The sequence below is a fragment of the Oryzias melastigma genome, linkage group LG12, assembly GCF_002922805.2.
Source record: "Oryzias melastigma strain HK-1 linkage group LG12, ASM292280v2, whole genome shotgun sequence".
Classification (NCBI taxonomy): domain Eukaryota; kingdom Metazoa; phylum Chordata; class Actinopteri; order Beloniformes; family Adrianichthyidae; genus Oryzias; species Oryzias melastigma.
This window is the reverse complement of record NC_050523.1, coordinates 15503861-15529789: the sequence shown is the minus strand read 5'-3', so window position 1 is coordinate 15529789 and position 25929 is coordinate 15503861. Positions and strand designations below refer to the sequence as shown.

At 38.2% G+C, this 25929-nt stretch overlaps 1 protein-coding gene across 1 annotated transcript in view; it reads left to right on the top strand.

Moving 5' to 3' along the window:
- Window positions 1-3847: 3847 nt before the first annotated feature.
- atp2a2b (ATPase sarcoplasmic/endoplasmic reticulum Ca2+ transporting 2b) overlaps window positions 3848-25929 on the top strand; it is a 23231-nt gene continuing 1149 nt past the window's right edge. Inside the window, exons 1-23 of the mRNA XM_024299190.2 lie at window positions 3848-4514; window positions 4794-4811; window positions 4886-4968; window positions 8233-8337; window positions 9311-9449; window positions 14268-14348; window positions 14908-14993; window positions 15618-15773; window positions 15857-15998; window positions 16288-16454; window positions 18604-18692; window positions 19785-19887; window positions 19973-20104; window positions 20209-20328; window positions 20421-20639; window positions 20724-20847; window positions 20932-21143; window positions 21227-21447; window positions 21523-21725; window positions 21800-21885; window positions 21971-22104; window positions 23484-23601; window positions 23717-25489. Of these exons, the coding sequence (XP_024154958.1) occupies window positions 4397-4514; window positions 4794-4811; window positions 4886-4968; window positions 8233-8337; window positions 9311-9449; window positions 14268-14348; window positions 14908-14993; window positions 15618-15773; window positions 15857-15998; window positions 16288-16454; window positions 18604-18692; window positions 19785-19887; window positions 19973-20104; window positions 20209-20328; window positions 20421-20639; window positions 20724-20847; window positions 20932-21143; window positions 21227-21447; window positions 21523-21725; window positions 21800-21885; window positions 21971-22104; window positions 23484-23601; window positions 23717-23989 (3129 nt within the window). The 5' untranslated portion in view covers window positions 3848-4396 and the 3' untranslated portion in view covers window positions 23990-25489. The remainder of the gene's footprint in view (window positions 4515-4793; window positions 4812-4885; window positions 4969-8232; window positions 8338-9310; window positions 9450-14267; window positions 14349-14907; window positions 14994-15617; window positions 15774-15856; window positions 15999-16287; window positions 16455-18603; window positions 18693-19784; window positions 19888-19972; window positions 20105-20208; window positions 20329-20420; window positions 20640-20723; window positions 20848-20931; window positions 21144-21226; window positions 21448-21522; window positions 21726-21799; window positions 21886-21970; window positions 22105-23483; window positions 23602-23716; window positions 25490-25929) is intronic.

Sequence of the window (25929 nt, the reverse complement as noted above, 5' to 3'; positions counted from 1 at the left end):
AGCAAAGGTAAATACTCTAAATCTGTGGTTCGTCAAACAGTTGAGGCTAAAACTGCAAAAGTACTGAGAGTACAACAACTGTCAGCTGAGAAGAAATATGTGACAACCCTAACTCCATTAATACTGTCATCCTGTGCCGTTTTTGGAACCTTGTGACTTAAATCTTTGTGTTTTTATGATTAGACTAAGAACACATCATAGGATCTCAATTAAATCGTTCCCTGACGAGTAGCAATGGTTTCTCTGAAGTTTACCAATAATAAAGCCTGCGTCATTCTGACTCAAAGTTCATTCAGGTTAGAATGGACACCAGAGATGAAAAGGAGACAACTGTTCCACAATTCAATATAAACCTAAACCTTCACTGGTGTGCTCGAAGTTCTGCGACATACATGGATGCTTTTGCTTGATGACGCAAGAGGGAAAAAGAAGGACTACAGTTAAAAAGATTAATTGAAAAATGAATTAAGCATTATCATAAAAGGAAATTGTCACAGAGGCTGGCAGCATTGTCGTAGGCAGCGACAATGTCAGTCAAATATCAGTTTTTCTTTTGACTTAAAAAGAGATGCCGACAGTGTTACATTTACATTAACCACTTTCTAAATGTTTTTAAATTATTTTACGGTTCAATTGGATGTGAATATATTGATTACATTCTTTGACAAAACGTAAATTACTAAAGCTGCGAGTGGTATTGATGACCCGCCCCAGCCGCCCCTTTTGACCCGCCTTCACTAGCCACTACATACCCCTCACTCCCCCCTTCTCCCCCGGCCACTCTGCTCAGTGCTGCATGTGATGAGTTCATGAAAAAGCGTTTTTCCAAAATTCTCGACTTTTTCAATGGTCTTATCTCCATAGCAACCATTGTATTTGTTGGTTCCCTGGGGGTGACAAACAGTTCTATGTAATTTTTAGAAGAATCTACAAAAGTATTTTTTTGTTGTCCCCTAGCGACCGTGATTTTTGTTAACTACACTAACCATTCTACTGTGTTTATATTGCATAACATATTGTTATGCTCTGCTTGAACTAAGGATTTATGAATTACATTTTCAAGAGTGGTAGATGAATGACGCTTTTGCTGCCTCGCCACACCAATGGTGTTTAAAATCTACAAATTTTAAATCCAATGTTTTTTTTCCCCAAGTAGGAGCTAGGAGACAATAAATTGGAATTTCATTACGATTATTAAGTTGATTTATTTAAAAAAAATGTAAGATGCCGGCCTTTTTTCTGGGGTCAAAGGTCAATGAAACTTCACTTGTAGTTGTAGACTTAATCTGGCATGTGTTAGTCTATATATATATTGTCTTTTGCTTTTCCATTTAATAACCCAGGATTAATCCATTGTTTTAACGAAGAACAATTTTTCTTTTTGGCAAAGTCACAAACATTTTGGTTGTCCTCCAAGCAATAAAATAAATAAAAACAACCTACAAACACACAGAAGGGTTCAAAAAGTGGTGCTCTCTGAGAAATACGACTTCAACCCAGAATTATCAGATGGTTTAATTGCGAAGAGAAATCTCAGTGACCTTAAAATATTTAGACTTTTTAAATCTACGTTTGGCTCTTGTTGAATTGAGAATAAAACAAAAGTTCTGTTTGGAGGAAGGCATCCAAATGATTTGCAAAGTGATTTTATGGCTTCAAAAGGAGAATTATTCAAAGGGAGCCAACGTAAATATGTAAAGGCCTTGAGGTATCAAGTGATATCTTCTATGCCTCACAATTTGTCAGTGCTGTCCTATTTTCTGGGGGAGATCATATTCTTACAGTGTCTTTCTGTATGTTTGTGTTTTTTCTTGCTTAATTTCTTGCTAAAAGCATCATGTTCACTGACTGTTTCTGGCTGTGGTCATCGCAATGATGTTTCTAAGTTGTCTTAAAATAAAAAAAAGTGTTTTTTTTGGTTGGGGCTGCACGGTGGCGCAAGTGGTTAGCGCTCTCGCCTCACAGCGAGAAGGCCCCGGTTCGAATCCCGGCTGGGACCTTTCTGTGTGGAATTTGCATGTTCTCCCCGTGCATGCGTGGGTTTTCACCGGGGACTCCGGCTTCCTCCCACCATCCAAAAACATGCTTCATAGGTTGATTGGCGACTCTGAATTGCCCCTAGGTGTGGATGTGAGAGTGGATGTGTGTGTGATTGCAGCCCTGCGACAGTCTGGCGACCTGTCCAGGGTGTACCCCGCCTTCGCCCTTCAGTAGCCGGGATAGGCTCCGGCACCCCCGCGACCCCGAAAGGGAAGCAGCGGTCAAGAAGATGGATGGATGGATGGATGGATGGTTTTTTGGTTGTCATCCTGTAAAAGGATTTGTCTTTTTTTGTGTTCTGCATTTAGAGGGGACATTAGTGAATACCAATTCCTTCATATACTTTATAGATCTGTAGTTTTGCTTGTTGCAGGGATAAAGAAATTAGCTTTAATAGGATCTGTTTCCAAAACATGCAGGTTTCCTTTATGTTTGGTTGTAAACTTGATAGTTTGACTTGTTTTGAAATATTCTTATTGAAATTGTTTATTAAAATATGTTTGTCTCACTTTCAATTTTAACTTTGTTTGAATTTTATTTTGAACATTTTTGCAAAGTACTACTGTACTATGCATGTCATGAGTATCTCTCAGTTATATACAGTATTTTAAAAATGGTCAGCGTGACTCAAAGATAAATACCTTCCACTGAACAGTGCAGGTGAAGTTTACCAGATTTCTTCTCTTTCTTCCAAGATAATCACGTGCAAATTAAATATGTATACAAAAAAGTAAGAATTATATTGATGGTAAATCGATTTACATTTAGTTACATGAAGTTCAGCCCGCTGTTGTTTTCCCCCACCAAAATAATACAAATTGAACATTTTTAGAGCATTCTACCGAACTTTATGGTTTCATATCTTTGCTAAATTCAAAGTGTTTTCACACATTGAACTGTAATGATTCACTGATCATTTTTTTGATTGTATAAGAGAACTGGACTGAGTGGATGTGATGTCACCGATAGAAAATACCTTACGAAATGAAGCCAATTCAGCTGCCATTTTTCAGAGATACAGACGTTACCATGTTGGAGCCAGACAACAGTGATTGGTCCGAGTGAACGTTTCTATGGCAACTATGGTCGCCAATCAGGAGTGTGCTTGTTCGAAGTCCACACCCCTTCCACTGAAAGCCAGCTCGAAAGAATTTGTCAACCAAACGGTCGAGGTTGGTACCAGTCGGCACCACATGTTTTTACTGAGGCATCTGATTGGTAAGAATATAACTTGAATAACTTGCAAGCAAAAAAAAATAAACAGGTTTATGTTAAAAAAAAAAGGATATCAGAGCAAGAATGGTTATTCTGACAAAGAATTTGATTAAGTATTGAATGTTTATTTCACTATAGAAATCTATGACATTTTTGGCTTCTTGGAGCCTTCCTCTTTGGATCGAAAGGGGCAAGAGAGTGCTCAGTCCAGTTCTCTTATACAGTCAATGGCCTCACTCCAAATTGAATTTTACAGTATTGGTTACAATTGATTTATTTCTTTTTGGTTGGATGGTAGGGATAAGTTGAATAATTGTTACACCCCTATACATGATGCAATTAAACCTTAAAATAGGTGATCATTAAACTTTCAACATGGGAAAATAAAGCTAATTCAGCATTAAAATGCAGGTTTTAATTGTGTCACAGAGAAAGAAAAACAACTTTTTGAACTTTTTCCTGTGATATGTGATATCTATAAACTATCGCGCTCACTTTCTTACGTTTACAAAGGTTCGAATCCGGCACTGAAAAGGTTAAACATGATGTGGATTTAATGTGCACTGCCTGCACCACGCAGCAGCAGACCCCTGAACACGCGAGGTGGAGAGAAAGCAAGACTTCCGGTCTTTTCAGCCAATGAGCGGATTCCACATGCGGACACTGAACGCCGCATTCGACGAAGAGTCGCGATTGGTGCCGATGTGAACGTTAGTGATTCCGCAACAAGGAGCCGAGCTTCAACTCTAACCACATGTTTAAATCACCTGTTTAGATAGAATATTTTGTTTGTGTCGTTAGTCCAAAGGGAAAAACGAAAGAAGGAACTGAAACGGTGGTATGGATGTGAGGATTTTTTTGACGCTGTGACCGGGAAGCTAGCGGAGCTCAGCCGGCGAATTCAAAGAGGGTGCAAAGGAACAGTTAGCTTTAGCCTCCTAGCTCCCAGTTAGCAAAGAAGCCGCTAATTCGTCCACTCTACGCCTTTCCACCTGCGTGCCGCGCGGCTTCGTGGAACAACCACTTGTTCGCTCGTACTGTAGCCGGGCCCTCGCTCCGGTGTTCCCTCGTGGCGTGGACCGTGACCGGTTGAAAGTCGGACCTTCCGAGACGAGCGGGTGTCCTCAAGTGTCCGCTGACCATGGACAACGCGCACACAAAGACGGTGGAAGAAGTTCTCAGCTTTTTCAACGTGAATGAAAGCACCGGCCTGAGTTTAGAGGAAGTTAGGAAACAACGGGACCGATATGGGCCGAACGGTAAGGAGTCGGTTTACGTGATATTTGGGTTATACAAATGATTCCAAAGTGTAATTCCGGGTGTCACGGAGGGGCCCAAAGCTACCGAGAACATACCGGCGACCGAAAAAACGCCTGTTACATCACAACCCGGAGTTTTTGACGTAGTAAATAATCGTTTTGGGAGCGTTTTAAGTCCTCAAGCGGTTATTTTTTAGTGTTTCTGATACTCAGTATTAATGCTATAACCAAATTCTTATGTCCCGTTTCTTTTTACGGTCCGAACCGGATGATCTACAGAATTGCCGGCTGAAGAGGGTGAGTGGATCTTTACACTGCCTTCAAAAAGAAAACTAAAACATTCTAATAATGCTATATTATTCTTATTTTAGGTAAATCTCTTTGGGAACTTGTTGTTGAGCAGTTTGAAGATTTGCTCGTGAGGATCCTTTTATTAGCTGCCTGCATATCTTTTGTAAGTATGACCCAAATATTTGTTCTTGACATGAATTCTAGGAAAACATTGCTCAATTTATTAAGTTGTGTTAGATCCACCTTCAAAAACTGATGTAAGCTTTAAGATTACAGAAGGGGAAAGGAGAAGCTTAGAAGGATCAGCACATGCTATGAGACCAACACACTGTCTTAGAGCCGTGTTTTTTGACACTAATAAAAAGTTCCATTATATGTTTACGAAACACTTTAGATGCGTGTATAATTTTTCCATGAAAATAGTATTCTTAACATGTTCGTGTGATGTTTTTCTCGTGAAGAACACTAAAACAAAATTAACCTAAAAATTACATTTTGGAGTATTTCTTTATGCAAATAGTTGCAAATTGGGAACAGACACAATTAGAAAAAGCCTTAAAGTATGACGTAGAAACCACTATAGCGTCTCTGCTCCATGTATGTCTTTATGGCATTTCGGCTCCAAACTATAGAGCTGGATAGCTCCAATCCATGATTGCTAGCTATTTTTGTTCCAACAAAGATGTGAGGGGCTGTAAGCTAGCGGGAGAGTGTGTGAACAGGTGGATGATGGGAAATGAGGGCGGGCTTACTCTGTGACAACTCGGAGGCAAGTGTTTAATGTACTACTACCTCTCTGCTGAACTTGCGTCCTTGAAAACGACAGTTTATTTTTTTTATTTTGGATTAAACAGCATAATCATAATTAAAGATGGATGTGAACGCTTTTACAATAGATCAAAAGATAATTGAAGTGGGACTTTAACCTCGTATATGATTTTAAATGTTATGCCATAGGTTAAAGGAAATTACTTTTGTGTCTATCAAAATTAAGACTAGAAAACCTGTTAAAAGATTTTTAATGTCAATTTGTTATGGAGTTTAATGTGACTTTTAAAAATGGTGCAATTTTACTATAAAAAACTGATATATTTTATAATGCATGCACTCAATTATTAGTTTTTTTTTTACTATATTTGTATAAAAAAATCATAAAATAAAGTGCTTGCACTCCCCCATTTAATGGTTTTGCACCTTAATTCTTGTCCCAAGTACTCGGCTTTCTTTGTGGCTGGACAAGTAGTGATATAGCCTTGGGCTCCGACTATCTTAGCTCAAATCTTATTTCTGTGCTCCTCTTTCTGGGTCAGTTGCCCTAGCTTTAATGACGTTTGGTCCTCCTGCTCTGACTGGTTGATTGGAAGACTCTGGAGATGGATGTGCTGGGGGTGGGGTGGGGGTGTCCTGCACTTTAGGTGATGTGCAAGCAACGTCCAAACAGTGATGTGCAAGCAACGTCCAAACAGATTACACATTACAGATTACATGTTAATGTTTAAAAGTTATCTTATAATGCATTACACAAGTCCTGCATTACTCTTAAGTTACTGCCTTTGTTACACTTGCAGAGGAGAAAATAATTTAATGTAACAAATGTTAAATTTGCACCAAATGTTAATTACAAAAAAAATATATATCAAATAAAAGCACCAGACAAACAATTAAAGGACCAGAGCCTCAACTTTTTCATAATGATACAGACAACCTGCCTTGAAATGTGGAGAAACTGAGACCAAATAAAGAACCAGAAACTAAAACTAATTTTATCTTAAAAATGAGAAAAAAAAATCTAATTCCACATAGCCCCAATAAACACCAGGAGTAACAGGAAATGGCTCTTTGAAAAAACAGGAATAAATCCACAAAAATCAAATATTTGGGTCCATGAAGCCTAACAGGAAATCTGCCTCATTAATACAAGTTGAAACGAGTTAAAAAGCTTAAACTGACTGATAAGAAGCAGAAAAACATGTTTTTTGTGACTTTTATCTCATGGTCTCACTGCTTCCAACAATTACACTTAGGGTGGTTGGTCAGTTTGATCATAAAAGTGACATCATAAGAGTAAAATGTTACTATAGTGATGCCCTCATATAATTTTACTTAGTTTCAACAAAAAGTATAACGCTCCTGATCATTATTGCTATTATTTTATAGCTTGCGTTAGTTAATGATTTACTCCCAACACTGGTTTTGAATGTAGATGGATTTTGTTCAGAAGTACAATTTAATTGATTTGTTTTTCTTTGCTGTAAATTATGAGGCATTACTGCTGTCGATACACAGATAAAGATTTTCAATAAAAATGTATTTTCCTTTATAGCTTTTATGACTATTAGATAATTCTCTTAAGGATTACTACATGATTAGAATCTGGTGAAAGCGGTTCCAAACCTATTTATTTAGGCATTTTGTCTTTAATTATTACCAATCAAATCAAATTATTTTTGCTTTTTGACTCTAAAGGTTATTTACTTATTGTAGCTTTTTTAATTTTAGCTAAAAGTTCATCACGGAAAGTTTGACAGGAGAAAGTGTGGAAATGGGTCATGCCTAATGGGCTTTTTTTCTTTGTTGTTAAAGTAAACATGGAAAAAATTTGATGCAACTTAAGACATTCTCGCTCATGTCACCAGAAGACGAGTCAGTCAAGTGTCAGACAAAGAGAACAATTCATTTTCCTGTAGCACAATTTTCATTGAGGACACACACTTTGTTTGTTGAGCTCTAATCCAAAAAAATAATATCATCGATATTTATAATTGTTTTGCTCAAAATACTGGGAACCACAGATTTTAAAAAAAAAAAGCTCCTTGATTCTTAGGAGACAACTGAGGAATTGAATTGACCAAGTCTGACCACAAGTCAGATATTTTGGTCTATGATTAAGCCATTCAGTATTGGAATGTGTTTCATGGAATAAATACTGCAGGAAAAATTGGGTTTGACTCTTTATTGGCATTGTGGAAATGGGTTAGTGACGGAAACGAGCGGGACATTTAGCACCTCATTGACACACTTTGTTTCTGGCACAGATTCTAAAAGAAGCCATAGTGGTTCCTGCGCTCTTTCTAACACACTTGGCCCACTTTGCTACAGTGGGATATACACATATATCTGTATATAGAGGGATGTTAAACTACATGTATTGATATAGATCATTTTATATCTAAGAGGACAGTGTTTGAATTTTTTTGTTTATTTTTGAAAGTTTGACGGAAATAATGACTAATAAACAATTTAAATGCACAGTTTTATCTTTCATATTGTGATTATTCGCAGATAATAAGTGATCACCAAATATTGTAACAAATTAAAAATAATTGTGATTCATTTTTTTCCTCAGGTTTCCCCTTTTGAAAATTTCTTTCTGCTGCACATTCATTCATATATTTTTTTTTCACTTCTTTGCATTTCTTCTGGGCAGGTACTGGCCTGGTTTGAGGAGGGAGAAGAAACCGTCACCGCCTTTGTGGAGCCTTTTGTTATCCTCCTTATTCTCATCGCAAATGCCATAGTAGGAGTCTGGCAGGTAAAGACACAATCTTTGTCTTAACCAAAAACTCCTGCTCTATCCAGCATCAGACATTAGCATGAAACTGCCACCAAAAGGTGCTAACATGTCTTAGTAGCAACAATTAAAACAGTCTTTTCTGCATGAAAACATGTGGTTTGGAGTTTAGAAAATAATGGAGAACAACTGTGAGAATCCTGTAAAGCTTCAGATCTCCAGCTGTTTAAAGATTCTGTGTGGAGCTCCAATAAAAAAGTGGTTAAATACAAACTTTGACAAGTAACTGCAAAGCTTTAAGAACCACAGGTGGTAATGAAAAGGAATGAATTTGTGTTATTCTGTTTACAGTTCTGCATCATTATTGACTCATCACAATCATATAGTTAGGAAAAATCAACAAACTTACAGCGTTGCAAATTACCTTATTGTAGACTATTTTCTAGTTTAGTGGTTATTTAATCACAAAAGTGTCTGAAAAGTGGAAACAAAGAAGTAGAAAAACTGCAGTCAAAATTTTAAATAGCATATTTTAAAGTGTGCAACAAAATCAAATAACTAAACATTAAACATATAAAAAAGAAGAAAAATGCCACTTGCAATTTTTTACAGCAAAATATAAAACTAAAATGACAAATGGAAAAAGTCAAAAACATAAAATAAAAAAACAAGAGTTATAAATTAAAGAGATTTAATTAAAGAGAAACTCTTTTACCTAAATACTTCAATCCTGGTAGAAAATGCTAGTTTTATGTATTATAATGTTTAGTTTTTGTGTCTCATTAAAACAAAATTAATCTACCAATAACACCAGTTTAATTCTACTGTCCAGGTCATGAATTCTCTTCATTAACTTTCCTGGGATCATAAACGACCACCTTCACTCACTGAGATCAATGATGACTCAGAATTTGATACATTTTTATCTCAAGGTCAACCAGTTTGTTTATGTTTTGAAACGTTTGCTGACATTTTTTAACTTTTAACTTTAAAGGAGCGAAATGCAGAAAATGCAATTGAAGCCCTTAAGGAGTACGAGCCTGAGATGGGAAAGGTGTATCGCCAGGACAGGAAGAGCGTCCAGAGAATCAAGGCCAGAGACATCGTACCCGGGGACATAGTGGAAGTAGCTGGTAAGAGGATCATTATTAGCTATTCTTGATCATTCATGCAATTTTTATTGCTATTATTAGCAAAAATATATGAATATTTGCATTTAAAATGTGTATAATTTTTTTTTAAAATTTCTCCTTTAAGTTTGTCACATTTGGTGTGAGTTGAAATGAGATGACGTTTAAAAATGTAAAATATGGAATATTATTTCAGGGGCCACAAAACGATGTGGAAAAAAGAGAAAGTAAGCTGCATTGATCAGAAAACCAGTTTGTTAGGTGTTCGTTTTTGGCAATTGCAGCTCATCACTTCTCCTGATCAGTCTATACAACAGTTTAGAATCAAAGTAGGAATTATGTAAAGCAGTTATGCAAGAGCAGAGGTCCAGTCTGTTCCTGAACATCTCTTGGCTAACCTCATCTTGGTTTGGGCCACACGTGTTTATGGCTTTTGCGTCACAGCTTTGCTGTCCTTTTCTTCTCCTTTTCAGTATTTTTCTTTTCTTTTTTTTTTTTTTTAAAGGTACAGTTGATAGACATTATGTTTAGTGTCAGATGAGTGCTTTGATTTTGTACTGATGGTTGGTCATGCTAAACCCGCTTAACGCATCAAATGTGATGATAGAATTAACTTAAGCTTCTGGACGCTCTTTAAGTGAATGCCTTTCTTGTTGCCTTATTGTTCATGAAGCTCAGAAAATGTCATTATTCGGATGAAGGCTTTGATGTTAGAAAGTGCTGCAGGCTATACATTTCTTTGTTTGTCACAACGGAAGTAGAGTGGGCCTTTAGGAGCCTGAAATAAGTTTTTCACATGAAAAGACCCAAAGCAGGAAGCAAGTTAATTAATCTGATTACCCAACTGAGCTGTTAGTTTCTCAATGATTCACTCCTGCACTTGTCTTTCTTAGGTGTTTACAAATTAAAAAAAAAGTTTGTATAATATCAGATATTTTGCGATCTACTGGTTAGTTAAATGAGGTGGAAAACAAATGCACAAAGCGCTTTGAACATAAGTATTGGTCGTCACACAACATAAGAATCAGGTGTGTATTCCTTCCAGCTGAAGGTTAGACGATGCAAACAAACTAGCATTACTCACCTTGGATTTCTGTTGTGTAGCTATAGCAGCAGCTCATGCGTATTTATACCCATCTCGCCTAGAGAAGTCCTTTGTGTGTGTCTTGAATTATTAATGAGCAAGAGAGGTGTAATGCTTAAAGTCTAAAATTGACAGTTATTTGCGAGTACATAGTCCAAATTATCCAGTTTTTAGCACTCCTGTTTGTCCTCAGTTATTAACATAATTATTTTAAGTGTTACAATACATGAGGTGTACAAATACTTCATTTTCTTAAATATTCATCAGATAAACACTTTTCTGTCTGTTCTAGTTTGTTTTATACATTTTTAGATAAATGTATGATCTTGTCTGTGGTCATTTTCCCAGCTGCTCTCTGCGTTTTACTCACTAGTTGTGCTGAAAGTTCTTGTGAATTTGCAGCTGTGTGTGGGAGCAGTCTCTTGAGAATTAAAGGAAGTCATACCAAGTCCCAGAACGTTGTAGGTCTGCGTGTCCTTAAGTAGTTCCAGTCCCTGAGAGAGCAAACATACAACCCCCAAGACGACCAGTTTCATTGAACCCAAACTTGATGAACAGGCGGGTGCTAGGTAACCTGGACCCCAACTCCACTCCCCACAACAATTCCATTGCTTTCTGTTTACTTTACCACTACACTATTTTCTGGGCTGAACTGAGTTTGAGTGATATGCTTCTCTCTAGAGCGATCCTTGTGGGTTACGCTGGGACAAGATCAGTATTTACCAGCTGATATTTCAAAATGAATGTGTGGAGCCTGACATTAGTTTCTCTCTGAGGAGAACAGATGAACACATGGGAAAAGGAAATGTCGCTGTACTGGCTATCATTTTCAATAAAAAGCTAACGTTACAGGAATTTAATATAAAAAGTTAGATAAAAAGTTTCAAATTAAACATCTCTTTAATTTGTTTGCATAACTGTTATTTACTGCAGTTAAATGAACGAGAGCAGCTTGGAAATCAAACACACCAGAGGTTTCTGTGTGTTTAATGCTGAGGAAGATAAAATGATTAATGTTTCTAGGCTGTCGTTTACCATTACAAGTGCTGTTTTAAAGACCTGCAATTTATATTTTTCTATTATGACTTTGATATTTAGAAACAATGCCACTAAGGTGATTTATCCTCCTTTGCTTATTGTCTTTTAAATTGTGCTTTTCTTTGTCTTGTTGTGCACTAAATATGGCAACCAGTGAAAACATCCATACCAACAATGTAGAGATTTCCCTTCAGTACTCTTAACGTCATGATCCATTTTTCTATTGTTGGACTTTGAAGCTAAACTTTACTTTAGTACATCAGAGACTTCTATCAGGGACTTCCAGCATTACAAACATGCTCACTATAACTATTATATTGTTTAGATGTTACCACAGTAAATCCCTAAATTCAGGGGGATCTACATCACAAATGAGCTCTTTTTCGAACAGCATTTTTTCATCTGCTCCTGATTCACAGCAATTTTAAGAAAGACGTGCAATTTTAAGCTGAATTTTCTTTATATGCGTCTTTTATCACCAAAAAAGCCACAAGAAGATGTTAAAAATACGGTTTCCACCCGAGTGGCTCTTTAAGGACTTATTGTATTTTCTTGTCTGATTGGCTGATCACCTGTTGAATTTGAGCTTAATACAGTCAAGTTTTGATCTGTCCCAGCATCCTTTGAAAAAATTACCAAATGTATTTAGAAGCCACTTTGCAAAAAGCAGCCTTTTTGTTCGGATACACATTCATTTTGACCAGGTTTTATCATTTGTTTTTGCTTGACGACTACTATGAGTGTGAAAGTGGGTTGGTCCTCATTGACATTGTTCCCTCTCTACACCCTTGGATGGAAAATGGGATTTAAATTAGGATGTTGGGCGGATTTCCAGTTAATTTGATGACTAAAAGCCTGACAATCTTTGGGTTTTAACATTTCTAGCAGCTTTTCTTTCTTCCTCTGTCTCGTCCTTCACCTTGAAGTCAGGTAGATGATGAAGATTTTGTTATTCCAACCTGTTGGTTATTTATTGAACCAAACAAAATTTGAGCTGGTTCAGCTAATGAGTCTCATAATTCTTATTGAACTAAGATTTTTCCAAATTTGCATCCTAAACGAAATGAGAAACATTTGATCTGATTTGCTTAAATTGGTTTCTTACTTGGGACGTCTAGATTTCCATGGGGGGGTTGCAGATCGGAGGCTGCTGCAGACCTCTCTGAATGGTCATGACAGTATCGCACATCATGCCGTTTCTATTTTTAGCCGGCACATGGAGATCTCCACTTAAAGCAGATGTTTTTAGCATCCCTCCCTCCACCAAATAAAGCAGTATGTTTTTCTGCCGCTCAAAATACTTTTACCATTTTTGGATGTGTGTTTTTAAAAGGGCTCATCTGATCCTCCTTTCCTCTCCTCCGTCCTCTTTCCCTTACCCCCTCGTTTCGAAGGGCACCTCAGAGGCCCGAGTGTTGGTTTACATGTCTGTCTGCACAAAAATCTGTCGCCACGTTTTTTTATTCCCCTTTTTTGTCTCTGCTCCTTAGTGTTGAAAATATTTTCTAGCAGGCTGCTTTAGAAAAGCATAAACATGTAGACCTACATTCTCGGCAGATTAGCTTGATTTGACCTTTCAAAAGGTGGAGAGATGCATATTATTTCACAGACGCAGGAAGTGGTTTAAACAGTCATGAGTCGACTAATAAAGCTACGGTTGATTTATCAGAATTTCCCATCAGTTGACCTCAAACACATCTGGATTTAAAGTAGTCAACGAGTTTGAATGTTTTCCCTTTTATTTGTGAAAAAACCCAACATTTCATTAGAGTTGTATGTAAAAAAAAAAAAAAAAATTTAAACAATTTGCTGTTTTATTATTTCTTTTGGGGAGATCCTTTAATCCCAGAGTTAATGGAAAGAATGAGAATAGCTATTTCTGTCCTCAGATGAAGATTGGTCATTTTTAGACCGTGAACCCCCCCACATACATGTCATTTACACAAATAACTTTTTTGTTTATTTTATTGGAGCTTGAAATGTCAAAACTGGGCAGCATATTTTATTTTAAAAAAGTATAAAAAATAAATAAAAGTATTTTAATAATATATATATTTTCTACTCCAAGAGACTTTTTTCCCCTTTTGCACATAAAAATGAATGAATGAATCTTGCTTTAATATTTTTTTCTTTTTTGTATGCTAAGGCTGTGACAAGTATCGGAGTACTCAGATGTTCATGGTCTGCACTCTAAAATTCGAGAACAAATATTCCTGATGTCCAAGATCACTGTTTTGTGAGCTTTGTAGATATAGTACAGTGTAGTAAAAAATGTAATTCAGGTACAATTTTGTATTTTTTGCTCTACAATGCTTAAAAATGTTGATTTTTTTTTTTTTTAAAGTTTATTAACTAAAAAAAATAAAGGCCAAATGTGCAGCGATTCAGTCACCAGAAGTAAACAAATCTTCAAAATAAAATGTTGGTGAAGATTCCTGTTTCAAAGTAAAACTATCTAGTGTTTTTTTCTTTTCTTTTTTTGTAGAAAAAAATAAGACTGAAGTTTACTGACATGAATTCTGAAAAAACAAATCTGCTTTAACCATACACCGGTAGTTTTGCATTTTTATTTTATTTTTTACTTTACCAGTTTAACGGAATTCGGCCTCGGGCCGATATTCAAAACTGCACTCACGGTGAAGAATTCTCCATGTTATTATTATCATTATTTATAGAAAGTTTGTTACTTTTGTCCACAGTTGGTGACAAAGTGCCTGCAGACATCCGACTGGTTTCTATCAAGTCAACCACTCTGAGGGTCGACCAGTCGATTCTAACAGGTAAAGCCTTTCCCTGTTTTGCTCTGCTTTTTACCCTTAAACTAATTTAATATCAAAGTATTTATTTCATAGACTAGATTTTTTTTTCCTCCTCTGCAAAAAATTAAATTTAATGGTGATCTAAAAAATGTTTTAATTACATTTAACATGTCTTCCTTTCCAGTTTGTAATGAATTCCTAGATAAATAAAAAAAACAAACTATGAAATGAGTGTAAAACCGTATTTTCTTTGAATGGATATGTGGCCATGAAGGTATCTGGAAAACTACAGAAGGATCGCTAATGTCTTGTCTGTCTCTGCTACCTTAATTGGTAGTGAATTCCATGGGATATTTTGGTGTTTCAGCTCTTTTTGTTTTTTTAGGTCTTCCCTTCAACATTCATGCCAGCGATTCCCCTTCATATCTGTTTCTGCCTTATTGTTGCTTTTTGCACCACACAATAAGAAATATTAAATGTAGGCTTTGGCAGGCAGGTCGTTTGATTCTTTAGTGCTGCATCAAAAGTTTTAACCAACAAACACTCATGTGATCTGTCGTTTGTTTTAAATTGTCTGCAGGAGAGTCTGTGTCTGTGATCAAACACACAGATCCGGTGCCAGACCCACGAGCTGTCAACCAGGACAAGAAGAACATGCTCTTCTCCGTGAGGAACTCTTTAAATGTTTTCTTTCCATTTACCTTGTAGCAAAAATTCATCCTTGTGTTTATGATGATTATCTTCAAATGTACTGATTTGACAACTTAAAAGATTATGATTTGTTGACAGAACTAAAGCCAAACAATAACTTATTATCATTAATCACAGCTAAAGCTGCATTAACAGTAAAGTTTCCCTAAGAAAATACTTCAGAAGAAGTATAGTTAGGCTTTATTTTTTTAGCCTGCAAAAGAACTTTAACAACTTAATTGAGTAAATTGTTAGTCCTCAAAGTAAACCCTTAACTTTGATCAAATTTAGTTTGGCTCTAAGTTGTCAGTTATGATGTTATTTCAGAGAAAAGTCTGACGCACAACAATAAATCAACGGCTGTCAAATCAGGACACATTCGAATTTCTGTTTTTAACTTTAGCATAACATGTTTCCATTTCATTTTGTTGTTTCAAATATTACAATCTTTGTTTAGTATCTGATCTGTAACCCAAAAAAAAGTTTTAGTCTAACAAGAGTCCTGTGAAAATCATTTTTAGATTTTTTTTTTTTTGTACGTTTCCAAGAAAGACTCATTGAATTACATGTTCTGCTTTCATATATCTAATTTTACTACAGGGTACAAACATTGCAGCCGGCAAAGCGGTTGGTGTCGTCGTGGCCACAGCCGGGAACACAGAAATAGGCAAAATTCGGGATGAGATGGCGTCGACGGAGCAGGAGCGAACCCCCCTGCAGCAGAAACTGGACGAGTTCGGACAGCAGCTGTCCAAGGTCGGACAAATGATTTAAAATTAAAACAATCGAAGACTTGATTTTCATCATTATTAACGTCCTGAAATGACGTCGCGTTTCAGGTCATCTCACTGATCTGCATCGCCGTGTGGATCATCAACATCGGACACTTCAACGACCCCGTCCACGGCGGCTCCTGGATCCGAGGCGCCGTCTATTACTTTAAGATCGCCGTGGCTCTGGCTGTTGCTGCTATTCCTGAAGGTACTTTCAGGAAAAGAAGTTTAGAAACAAATCTGTTTTTAGATTTTATTGTAATTTTTAAATGTCAACACGATCAACGTGATTCCAGTAGATTCTGAAGGTGAAAAGCGGCCGGACGGCCGCTTTTCACCTTCAGAATCTACTGGAATCACATTGATAGTATTAATGGTTAAAAAGTTACAGCGTCACCGGGAACTCCTCAGGGTTTAAAGGGTTAAGAAAATCCATTGGATTTATTTATTTTTTTAAATGTAATTAAGTAAAATCATTCCTTCTTGTGTCCGCTCAGGTCTCCCCGCTGTCATCACCACCTGCTTGGCTTTAGGGACGCGCCGCATGGCCAAGAAGAACGCCATCGTCCGCAGCTTACCCTCTGTGGAGACCCTGGGCTGCACATCCGTCATCTGCTCTGACAAGACGGGGACGCTAACAACCAATCAGATGTCTGTGTGCAGGGTGAGGTTTGCTGTTGGTTTAGTTAACTAACTGGTTGAGTTGTTTTCTCCACCTTTTGGGTAAAGGGAAGTGTTGCCTCTGTACTATTTAGTTGGTAGCAGTTTTGGTTCATAATTGACCTCTTGGAGGAGCAAATTATTAAAATAAAGCTTCTATGATGGGTCTTTGTTAGTAGCCAGTATAAGTATCATCCTAAACTTTGTGGTTCACTAAGTTCCATATCCCTGATAATGACTTCAAGAGAACATTCCTAAATGAAGTCTTTTTACAAATTCAATTATCATTCAACCTGCAGTAACCCAAAGTAAGTTTCTTATTAAATAGAGTAATTTCCTTCAGAAATTTTAGATGACAATCTGGTCTTTTTTTGAAAGGTTTTTAACTTCAGCAGAAGAAATCACAGTAACAGAAATGTTTCATTGACTTATAAAGCATCTGTTCATAAGGATGTCTCAAAGTGCTGCACAAATATATAACAAAAAACTTATTTGCCTTTTTAGTTGTGATTTTTGTAGTTCAGTTAATTACATTTGAAGCTGGTTCTATATATATATATATATATATATATATATATATATATTGCAAATTACAAAAGCCCAGTATACCTTCCTTTTATATTATTCTGTTGATCTGAAGTAATAATTATTTAAACAAGAGGCGATGCGACGAAACAGTGACTACTTATATTGTTTACATTTGGTAAAGTAAAAGCACTAAAAGATCAAATAAAGGAAGTTTGAATCGGTTGAGTCCATACAAATAAAAAAATAGATTTATCCACTTGGAAAAAGGAGAGCTATGTTCACATCGTCCTCGGCAACGCGACTTCAAGACACCATTTTCAAAAAAAGGAAATGCTTTTTTTTGGACTTCCATGTTCAAAAATGTTCTGACATGTGACCATTAAATTTGCATTGAAAGTAATGTCCGTCTTCAAAGGTGTTTGTAATTTTACCGAACTAAAGCACTACATTTAAAATATAAAGCAGTTATATGTAAGCAAAACATGTCTGACTGTACACCTGTCAGCAGGTGTTCTAGTCCGTTCTTCGTGAGCAAACTGCTCTAGAAGGCTGTTTTCTCTAAATGAGATGTTTCAGCTTCTTCTGCTCAATAGCTTTTCAATCAGGACTTAGTGAGTCAAATTGTTTATGACCTTTAGGTTCACCTTCAATCTCTGAAGGTTGTTCCTGCCTTTCTGGCTTACTATTCATATCCATCCTTTCCAATTTGTCCTCAGTATTCCCCTGTGGATCTAAAACTTCCGAAGGATTCCCGCTTTTAAGACGCCTGTGATGCTTAATTAGAGGAGCCATTTTAGCTGAACATGTCCCTGTGGCCAAATGATTCTAGTCTCTTCTAGAGGTTCTATCATAAAAAAGACCCAGACGAACAAGCTGGCTGCCGCCTCCACCAACTGATGATTAGCGCGGTGTAAAAGCAGCTTCTTTGCTCTGTTTTCTGTGTTCTTCAGCCCTCCGTTCAAACAGAGCGCTGATCACAATGCAGCCACTCTCTGTGAAACAGCATTGCATAACTGACCTTGTGTCTCTTCCTGCTCTCTCTCCCCACCTGTGTTGCTTGCGCATCCCCCACAATTTTTCACAGATCAAAGCGATGGATAGGAATATTTAAAAGCATTAAATGCAAAGCAAAAAACCCTGACATTTGACAGTTTTAAGTTTCAGTGGTTCTATTTGTGTTTTTTTACTGCAGGAAACGGAGACCTTTAACTGCTTTCCCGTCTGCATGAGCAGATCTGCCTTGGCCAGTGAAATAAAAATGATTTACTCTTAGTGATGGTATAGAAAAATATTTAGATTCCTATGTGTCTGTGGATTCAACAGCTCTTCTCTCATTGAACTCTGGGAGCTCCATCAAGTTTAAAGCTCTTAGTTTCCAGCGCACACATGGAAACTTTAGGATAACCTTGTGTTAAGTTGACATTAATGTATCCTTCCCTTCAAAGTGGCCTGTATCTGTTTTAGTTCAGGTTTTTATTGCATCCTGCTCAGTGTCCTTCACATGGATTGTACTGTGCTGCCACCTGCTGGTGTCAGTCTCAAAAAGCCTTTGAGTTGGGCTGTCTAGTGGTAATGATTCAACAAAACGTCAAAGTTGATGCTTTTCTATAAATCTTCTCTTTCAGATGTTCATCATCGATCAGGCTGGAAATGATCACTGTGTCTTAAAGGAATTCACCGTCACTGGCTCCACATACGCACCTGACGGAGCAGTGTGAGTATTTCAGACCGGCAGGGCTGTGAGAACAAGTCTTTCTGTCAGGGAGGCTGCATTCTTCATGTGAAGCAAAAGAACTTCTGTGGAAGTCTGAAGAGGCCCTCTCACTGCAGCACAAATTATATCCTCAAAAAAAGAGTTAAAATGAATGTAGTGACAGCACTGGGAAACATGACAGGTATGCAGTTCAGGGAGTTGACTGGAGGGGTGATGAATCAGAAAACACAGCTCACAAATGACTGTAAGAAGAAGCAACCCGCCCTTCAAACTTCTGGAATTTGAGACAAAATGTATTTGTGAACTAGCTAGACCCACTCCAATGAAAATCTTTCTTTGTGTTCTTTACATGACATTTCTACCATGATGGAGGACGTATTAAAAGAAATATAAACTTTAAATCGCATTTCTGAGTTGTGAATCAAGAGCAAACAGAGGTGTTTTTTCTTTTCTTTTTTTTTTTGCTCCGAGCTCTCCGCAATGGGAGGGGGTGTTGCTACTCGCCAACAGTCCCACCCACAACTCTGGTGAAATTCTGATGAATTAGTGTCGCTCTGCTGAAACTATGTCCTAGAAAACAACACAAGTTCTTTGATTTTGGCAGAAATGGAATAATTATAATTAAAAGACCACTGGGAACACTTTTACAACAGATCAAAAGATAAGCGGGACTTTAAAGATTTTTTGATCTTGAATATTTTGAGTTCCAAATGAAATGTTTTTGTACTTTTAGCAAGTATTTCCCTTGCAAAAGATAAAAATAATTTAGGATAAGTTATGCCTTTATTACCACATGAACAATGAAATTAGAGCAGTCACCATTCCAGTGCAAAAAAATACTTAAGGTATAATGTACTTTTTTTTTTTTTTTTTAATAAAGCGTCCCCAGGTTATCTTTCTAAAGGAAAAAAAAAATTTTGTATCCCCGGAAGAATACATTTCTCTACACGCTTTACCACTTTGTGGAAATGTGATTCAAACATACGGAAAAGTCAGGAATAAAAGAAATACAATTTGTACTTAAGAGCATGTCATATCATGTCAGGAACTCCAGTTTCCTATAAAATCCTGTTTTTTTCCTCCTTTGTTCAGGTTTCATAATGAAAAGCCAGTCAAGTGCTCCCAGTATGACGGTCTGGTGGAGTTGGCGACCATCTGTGCCCTCTGTAATGACTCATCCCTGGATTACAACGAGGTGGGTCTCTTCTGAGTGAACATGGCAACATGTTCCAGCATTAATCAGTGGATTCATGCATTTCCCCTTTATTCATGTCGATCAGGCCAAAGGCGTCTATGAGAAAGTAGGTGAAGCCACAGAGACGGCGCTCACCTGTCTGGTGGAGAAGATGAACGTGTTCGATACGGACCTCAAAGGCTTATCGAAGGTCGAGCGCGCCAACGCCTGTAACTCTGTATGTACTCTTTATTCATCAAACTCAGTATTTCTATATTTATTACAGAGAAGCTCCCAATTTCTGTTCTTTTATTCAATGTTTTCTGCTTTTTTTAATTACAGGTAATCAAGCAACTGATGAAGAAGGAATTTACGTTGGAATTCTCTAGAGACAGGAAGTCCATGTCTGTTTACTGCACTCCTAATAAAGCCCGCTCTTCTGTAGGGAAGATGTTTGTTAAGGTGAGAAAGACATGAACGCTCTGACACATTCAAGTGTTTATTTAAAACGCTCCTTTTGGACGGTTTTTCTTACTCACTCTTTGTGTTGCCAGGGCGCCCCGGAGGGAGTGATCGACAGGTGCACGCACATCCGCGTGGGCAGCACCAAGATGCCGATGACTCCTGCCATCAAAGACAAAATCATGTCTGTGATCCGAGAGTACGGCACAGGCAGAGACACGCTGCGCTGTCTGGCTCTGGCCACTCGAGACGAGCCGCTGAAGAAGGAGGACCTGGTGTTGGAAGACTCCTCCCGCTTTATACAGTATGAGGTGAGAGCTTATTATAAAAGTTCTGTCGGAACCCCCTGATTGTTTTTTCCTTTTTTAATTCTCCTCTTCTCCTTCGTCGTGCAGACTGATCTGACGTTTGTGGGCTGTGTTGGGATGCTGGATCCTCCCAGGGCGGAGGTGGCGGCCTCCGTCAGGCTCTGCCGCCTCGCAGGCATTAGAGTGATTATGATCACTGGAGACAACAAGGGTAGGAGGAGCCAAGGAATAAAAAAACAAAAGTACAATGAAGTTTTCCTTAAAGCCTGTTGAGGTAAACGTTTGCTCGTTTTAGGAACGGCAGTGGCCATCTGCAGACGCATCGGTATCTTCGGGGAAGAGGACGACGTTTCCAGCATGGCGTTTACTGGCAGAGAGTTTGACGATCTGTCCCCCGCCGCTCAAAGGGAGGCCGTGGTCAAGGCTCGCTGCTTTGCTCGCGTCGAGCCAGCTCATAAATCCAAGATCGTTGAATTTCTGCAGTCGTACGATGAGATCACAGCTATGGTAGGAGAATTGTTCTGTGGTGATACTTCTGGTAACACCAACAACTGGACCCATTCTACTTCTGGTTCTCTGTGCGTCCTCAGACGGGGGATGGGGTAAACGATGCCCCCGCCTTGAAGAAGTCAGAGATCGGCATCGCCATGGGCTCAGGAACGGCTGTGGCTAAAACCGCCTCAGAGATGGTGCTGGCCGATGATAACTTTGCCACCATTGTGGCTGCAGTGGAGGAGGGCCGGGCCATTTACAACAACATGAAGCAGTTCATCCGATACCTCATCTCTTCAAATGTGGGCGAAGTGGTCTGGTGAGGACTCGCCGGCACACACAAACATTTCTTTTGTCACAAAGGGTTTGTGTCAACACTTCTCTTCCTTTACAGCATCTTCCTGACGGCAGCTCTGGGTTTTCCTGAGGCTCTCATTCCAGTTCAGCTGCTTTGGGTCAACCTGGTGACTGACGGTTTACCCGCCACCGCTTTAGGCTTCAACCCACCAGACTTGGATATTATGAGCAAACCTCCACGCAATGCTCGGGAGCCTCTCATTTCTGGGTGGCTGTTCTTCAGATACCTCGCCATCGGGTGTAAGTAAACATCCCTGGTTACCTTTGAATCAGCGAGTTTGGGTTCTGTTTGACAGACTGGTTTTGGACTCTAGGTTACGTCGGGGCTGCCACTGTTGGGGCTGCTGCTTGGTGGTTTGTAGCTGCTGAGGATGGACCAAGGATCACTTTTTACCAGCTGGTAGATCTTTACAGACTCTAGTTACCTTCATACAAACGTGTATATCTATTTTTTGCGACTTAACTGAATTATTTCTTTCCAACAGAGCCATTTTTTGCAATGCGGTCCAGAGAATCCGGATTACCAGAATGTAGACTGTAAAGTGTTTGAGTCCCCTTACCCAATGACCATGGCTCTATCCGTGTTGGTCACCATTGAGATGTGCAACGCCCTCAACAGGTTGGTTTGAGCTACGGAATCTCTGTTGGCTTAATGATACAAACCAGTTCATTTAGGATCAAACTAGAATACAGTCTATGTTCTAAAAATAGACATAATCCCTGAAATAGTAAAGATTATTTTGTAAAATAGATGTTTTAAGGCTGTTGAACTCCTTACTACACAATTTTTATAGTTTAAACCTCTCAAAATGTCCAGTATAATAGAATGAAAACAAGGATCTGCTGAGCGTAATCTGTACTGGACAGAAGGATTGGAATAGATGACAGCCAATCAGGATGCAGGACACAATGCACTGTAAAAATAAATAAATAAATAAAATGACTCATTTAAAAAATCTGCTTTAAAGTGAGGCTGTGAAAACTTGACACATTTTTACATTTTAAAACGGGTCATTTTTCACCCGAACACAAAATAAAGATTAAGAAATCCCGTTCGATATCTTTTTCTGAAACTCCCAGATCTAGGTACAGAAGTACCAGAATGGAAGTTTTGGAATAGCTGCCCATCCATTTGTCTTATGGGAGATGGTGCAGCGTGAGAGTGGTCGACCTCAAATTATAGGTTGGGTTCCCGCCCTGCCTCCCCATGTGTAGAAGTGTCATGTTCTAATGCAGGAGTGGGAAAAACTTCTGTGGGCCACAAAAGGCTCTAAAATTTGACAGAAGGGCCAAATCAGTGGAGTGTTTGGTGATCTACCTCCATAAGAGAAAGAATAAACACAAAATCTGGACAAAAATATGCTTTCATTTGGATTTGAATTTAATATCTATATAGTAATGGAGAATATTATGGCCTTTTTTTCTCTGATTTTAGTCCAAATTGCACCAATGGGTGGATGTCCCTCATGAAAAAACACAAACTTTAAAAGAAAAGTGCTTCATTCATGTGGTGTTGGAATGATCCATAAACTAGACACAAACACCAGAATAACAACGAAATCTTCCAAATGACTTGAATGCAGAATAACTGTCTGCATGTAAACGAAGAAGAAGAAGAAGAAGAAGATGTAAACAAAAGTCAATGTAATATAGCGCTGCCTCTATGGGGAGACACCAGAATTACTGTGAGAATCAAACATTAATAAGGGCTCATCAATACAATTTATTCCAGTTTATCAGGCCAGATTAAATGGTTTTACAGGAGGTAAATGGCTTTAGTTTACCCACCCCTGTTCTAGAGTTATGTCACTACCAAGTCCCTGATTGGTCAACGGGTTTAACTTTCAACACGTGTTGTATAATAAGCCCAAAATGGTCAAAGAAATAGAAATAGAATAAATGGATAAAAGGCAAAATATTCAAAACTTACTCCTATTATTACTGTGCAGAATTAGAACTGTTTCCAGCAGGCTGCATTTGAACTCTGTCCTGTCTCAGTGTGTCAGAGAACCAGTCCCTGCTGAGGATGCCTCCCTGGGAAAACGTGTGGCTGCTGGGAGCCATCTGCCTGTCCATGTCTCTTCACTTCCTCATCCTCTATGTGGAGCCTCTTCCAGTAAGGAATAATGTTTGCTAGTCGGACACGTTGAGAGGATGCTTTCTTTTTTTCTGCTTGTTCTGATAAGCTCAAACGAAAATTTGGGCTAAATTGTTATTCGTTCCACCCACAGATCATTTTCCAGATCACCCCTCTGAATCTCACTCAGTGGCTCATGGTGCTGAAGATCTCACTGCCTGTCATCCTACTGGACGAACTGCTCAAGTTTGCCGCCAGGAACTACTTGGAGCCTGGTAAAGAGCTGGAGAAGCCGGCCAGCTCCAAAGGCTGCTCCCTGCCTGCATGTATGGAGGGCATCTCCTGGCCCTTCGTGGCCATTACTCTCCCCCTGGTCCTCTGGATCTACAGCTGCGACACTAACATGGCCGACATGTTCATGTCCTGACTGATTTGAGCACAGCCTCGACTTTTCCATTCCCCCACCCCACTGCCATCACTTCCCCTCCTCCTCTCCCTCGTTCTCTCTGCCTTCCTCAGTGTGCATCATCAGTGTGTGTGTGAAAGTGTGCGAGCGTGGATGAGAAGGACCAACAAAAACACGACAAATTATGTAAAGACAAATACTTTGACGTCACCTGAGTTTGAGTAGAACTTGTGAAAGGGTGAGGCTGTAAATCTGAGCGTCACTCCCATGGCTGTGGACTAATTGGAGAGAAAATAGTGTTGCCAGTTATTTTTTGTTTGTTTTTTAATTTCAATGATGCCTTTAAGGTATGTTTTAAAGATGGGATCTTCATGTCCTTTGTCACTACAATTAGAGAAAATTTCCTTCCCTGATGTTAAGAAAGAAATTGAAGAAACGTGATTTGATCTGTACAGAGATTGAACACTATTTTATGCAACTTTTTTTTTTCTTTTTAAAGCTGAAATTGCTTTGACCGGCGTGGCTTAGACGTACCGCCTTGATTTCTTTTCTAATGTTTACCATTGTGTCTTCAGTGTAAAGTTTTTAAGGACGAGCTCCACGCAGCAGACGAGGACAAAGACAGGTTTGGGATGCTTGGCTTTAAGCAAAAGAGAGAAAAGTGAAAAAAAGAGCATCAGTAGCTGCATGTCTGCATGAACAGTTTATTTCTAAATCCCCCCTTAACAATAGAGTGAAAATCAACTTTTTTTTTTTACATTTTCGATCAGTTTTTCTGCAGCTACCTCAACACGAATTCTATTTTTGTTTTTTTGCTCGTCTTGAGATTTCTCCCCTCGGTGCTCAGTGATAACATCTGAGGTGTGCCCCCATATTTGCCTGTGCAGAAAACAAAGAACAAAAATAATCACACTACCCTCTCTAACGCCTGAGGTTTGTTTATGACATTAAGTTTGAGTGTTGCTGTGGAGGGGAATGCTATTCACCATCTCTGTGGCGTTTGATTCAAAGGACAAAAATCTGAAAAATCTTAACATATATAAATAATACTAATCCATGAAGTGCTCCAAATGGACATTGAATGCAAATAAAAAAAATGCTTTTTTTTTTTTTTTACTCAAAGTAAAATACAGTGATAAACCCTTTGAATCAAGTGTTTTCTGTCTTTTATTTAATCCAGTTAAGACCCATTGTCGTAACTGTTCATTTAAGTGTATTTGTCTGTACATATAATACTTGAATACAAATATTTCAGACATATGAATGCTCATGTTTTCTTTACGCAACGCGCCACAAGGATCCTAGTCTGCTGTTGGATTCCTGCAGACCTTCAGATTGCTGGATCGAACCTCTAAACTCGACAGTACTAATCCTAAACGCATCGTTTTGTGTGGATATTTTGACAAAACGTCTCTGAAGCATGTTTTTTTTATTTTTTATTTTTTTATTTGCCTGTTTTGCTCCTAAAAGCGTGTTTTTCTTGTCCCTTCAATGCCTTCCATTGGCTCCAATGTCATTAGAGTGAGTATCCATTTATGCTTTGTATTAATATTGTTAAAAATGTTTTCTCTTGTACGGAACCCCACAAGGGAGATCTAAGTAAAAAAAAAAAAAAAATTAAGTACTATCTGGTTGCTACTTGGCTTTTTTTTTTTTCAAAAACATTTTTTCTAGCTTCTGTCTGCTGCGCACCAGATACTGTTTGTTTTTGTTTTTTTTCTATTTTTTTTCTCTGGTTACTATCTGGTGAGCACCAATTAACATCTGGTGCGCAACAGATACAATTTTTTTTTTTCTTCCTAAAATATTTTTTTTTCTGGTTGCTATCTGGGGAGCACCAGTTACTATCTTGCGCAAACCAGACACTATTTGTTTTTTTTCTGAAAAGAAAATAATTTCTGGTGACTATCTGCAACAGAACAGAAAGTAACCAGAAAAAGTTATTTTTTTTATTTTTTTAC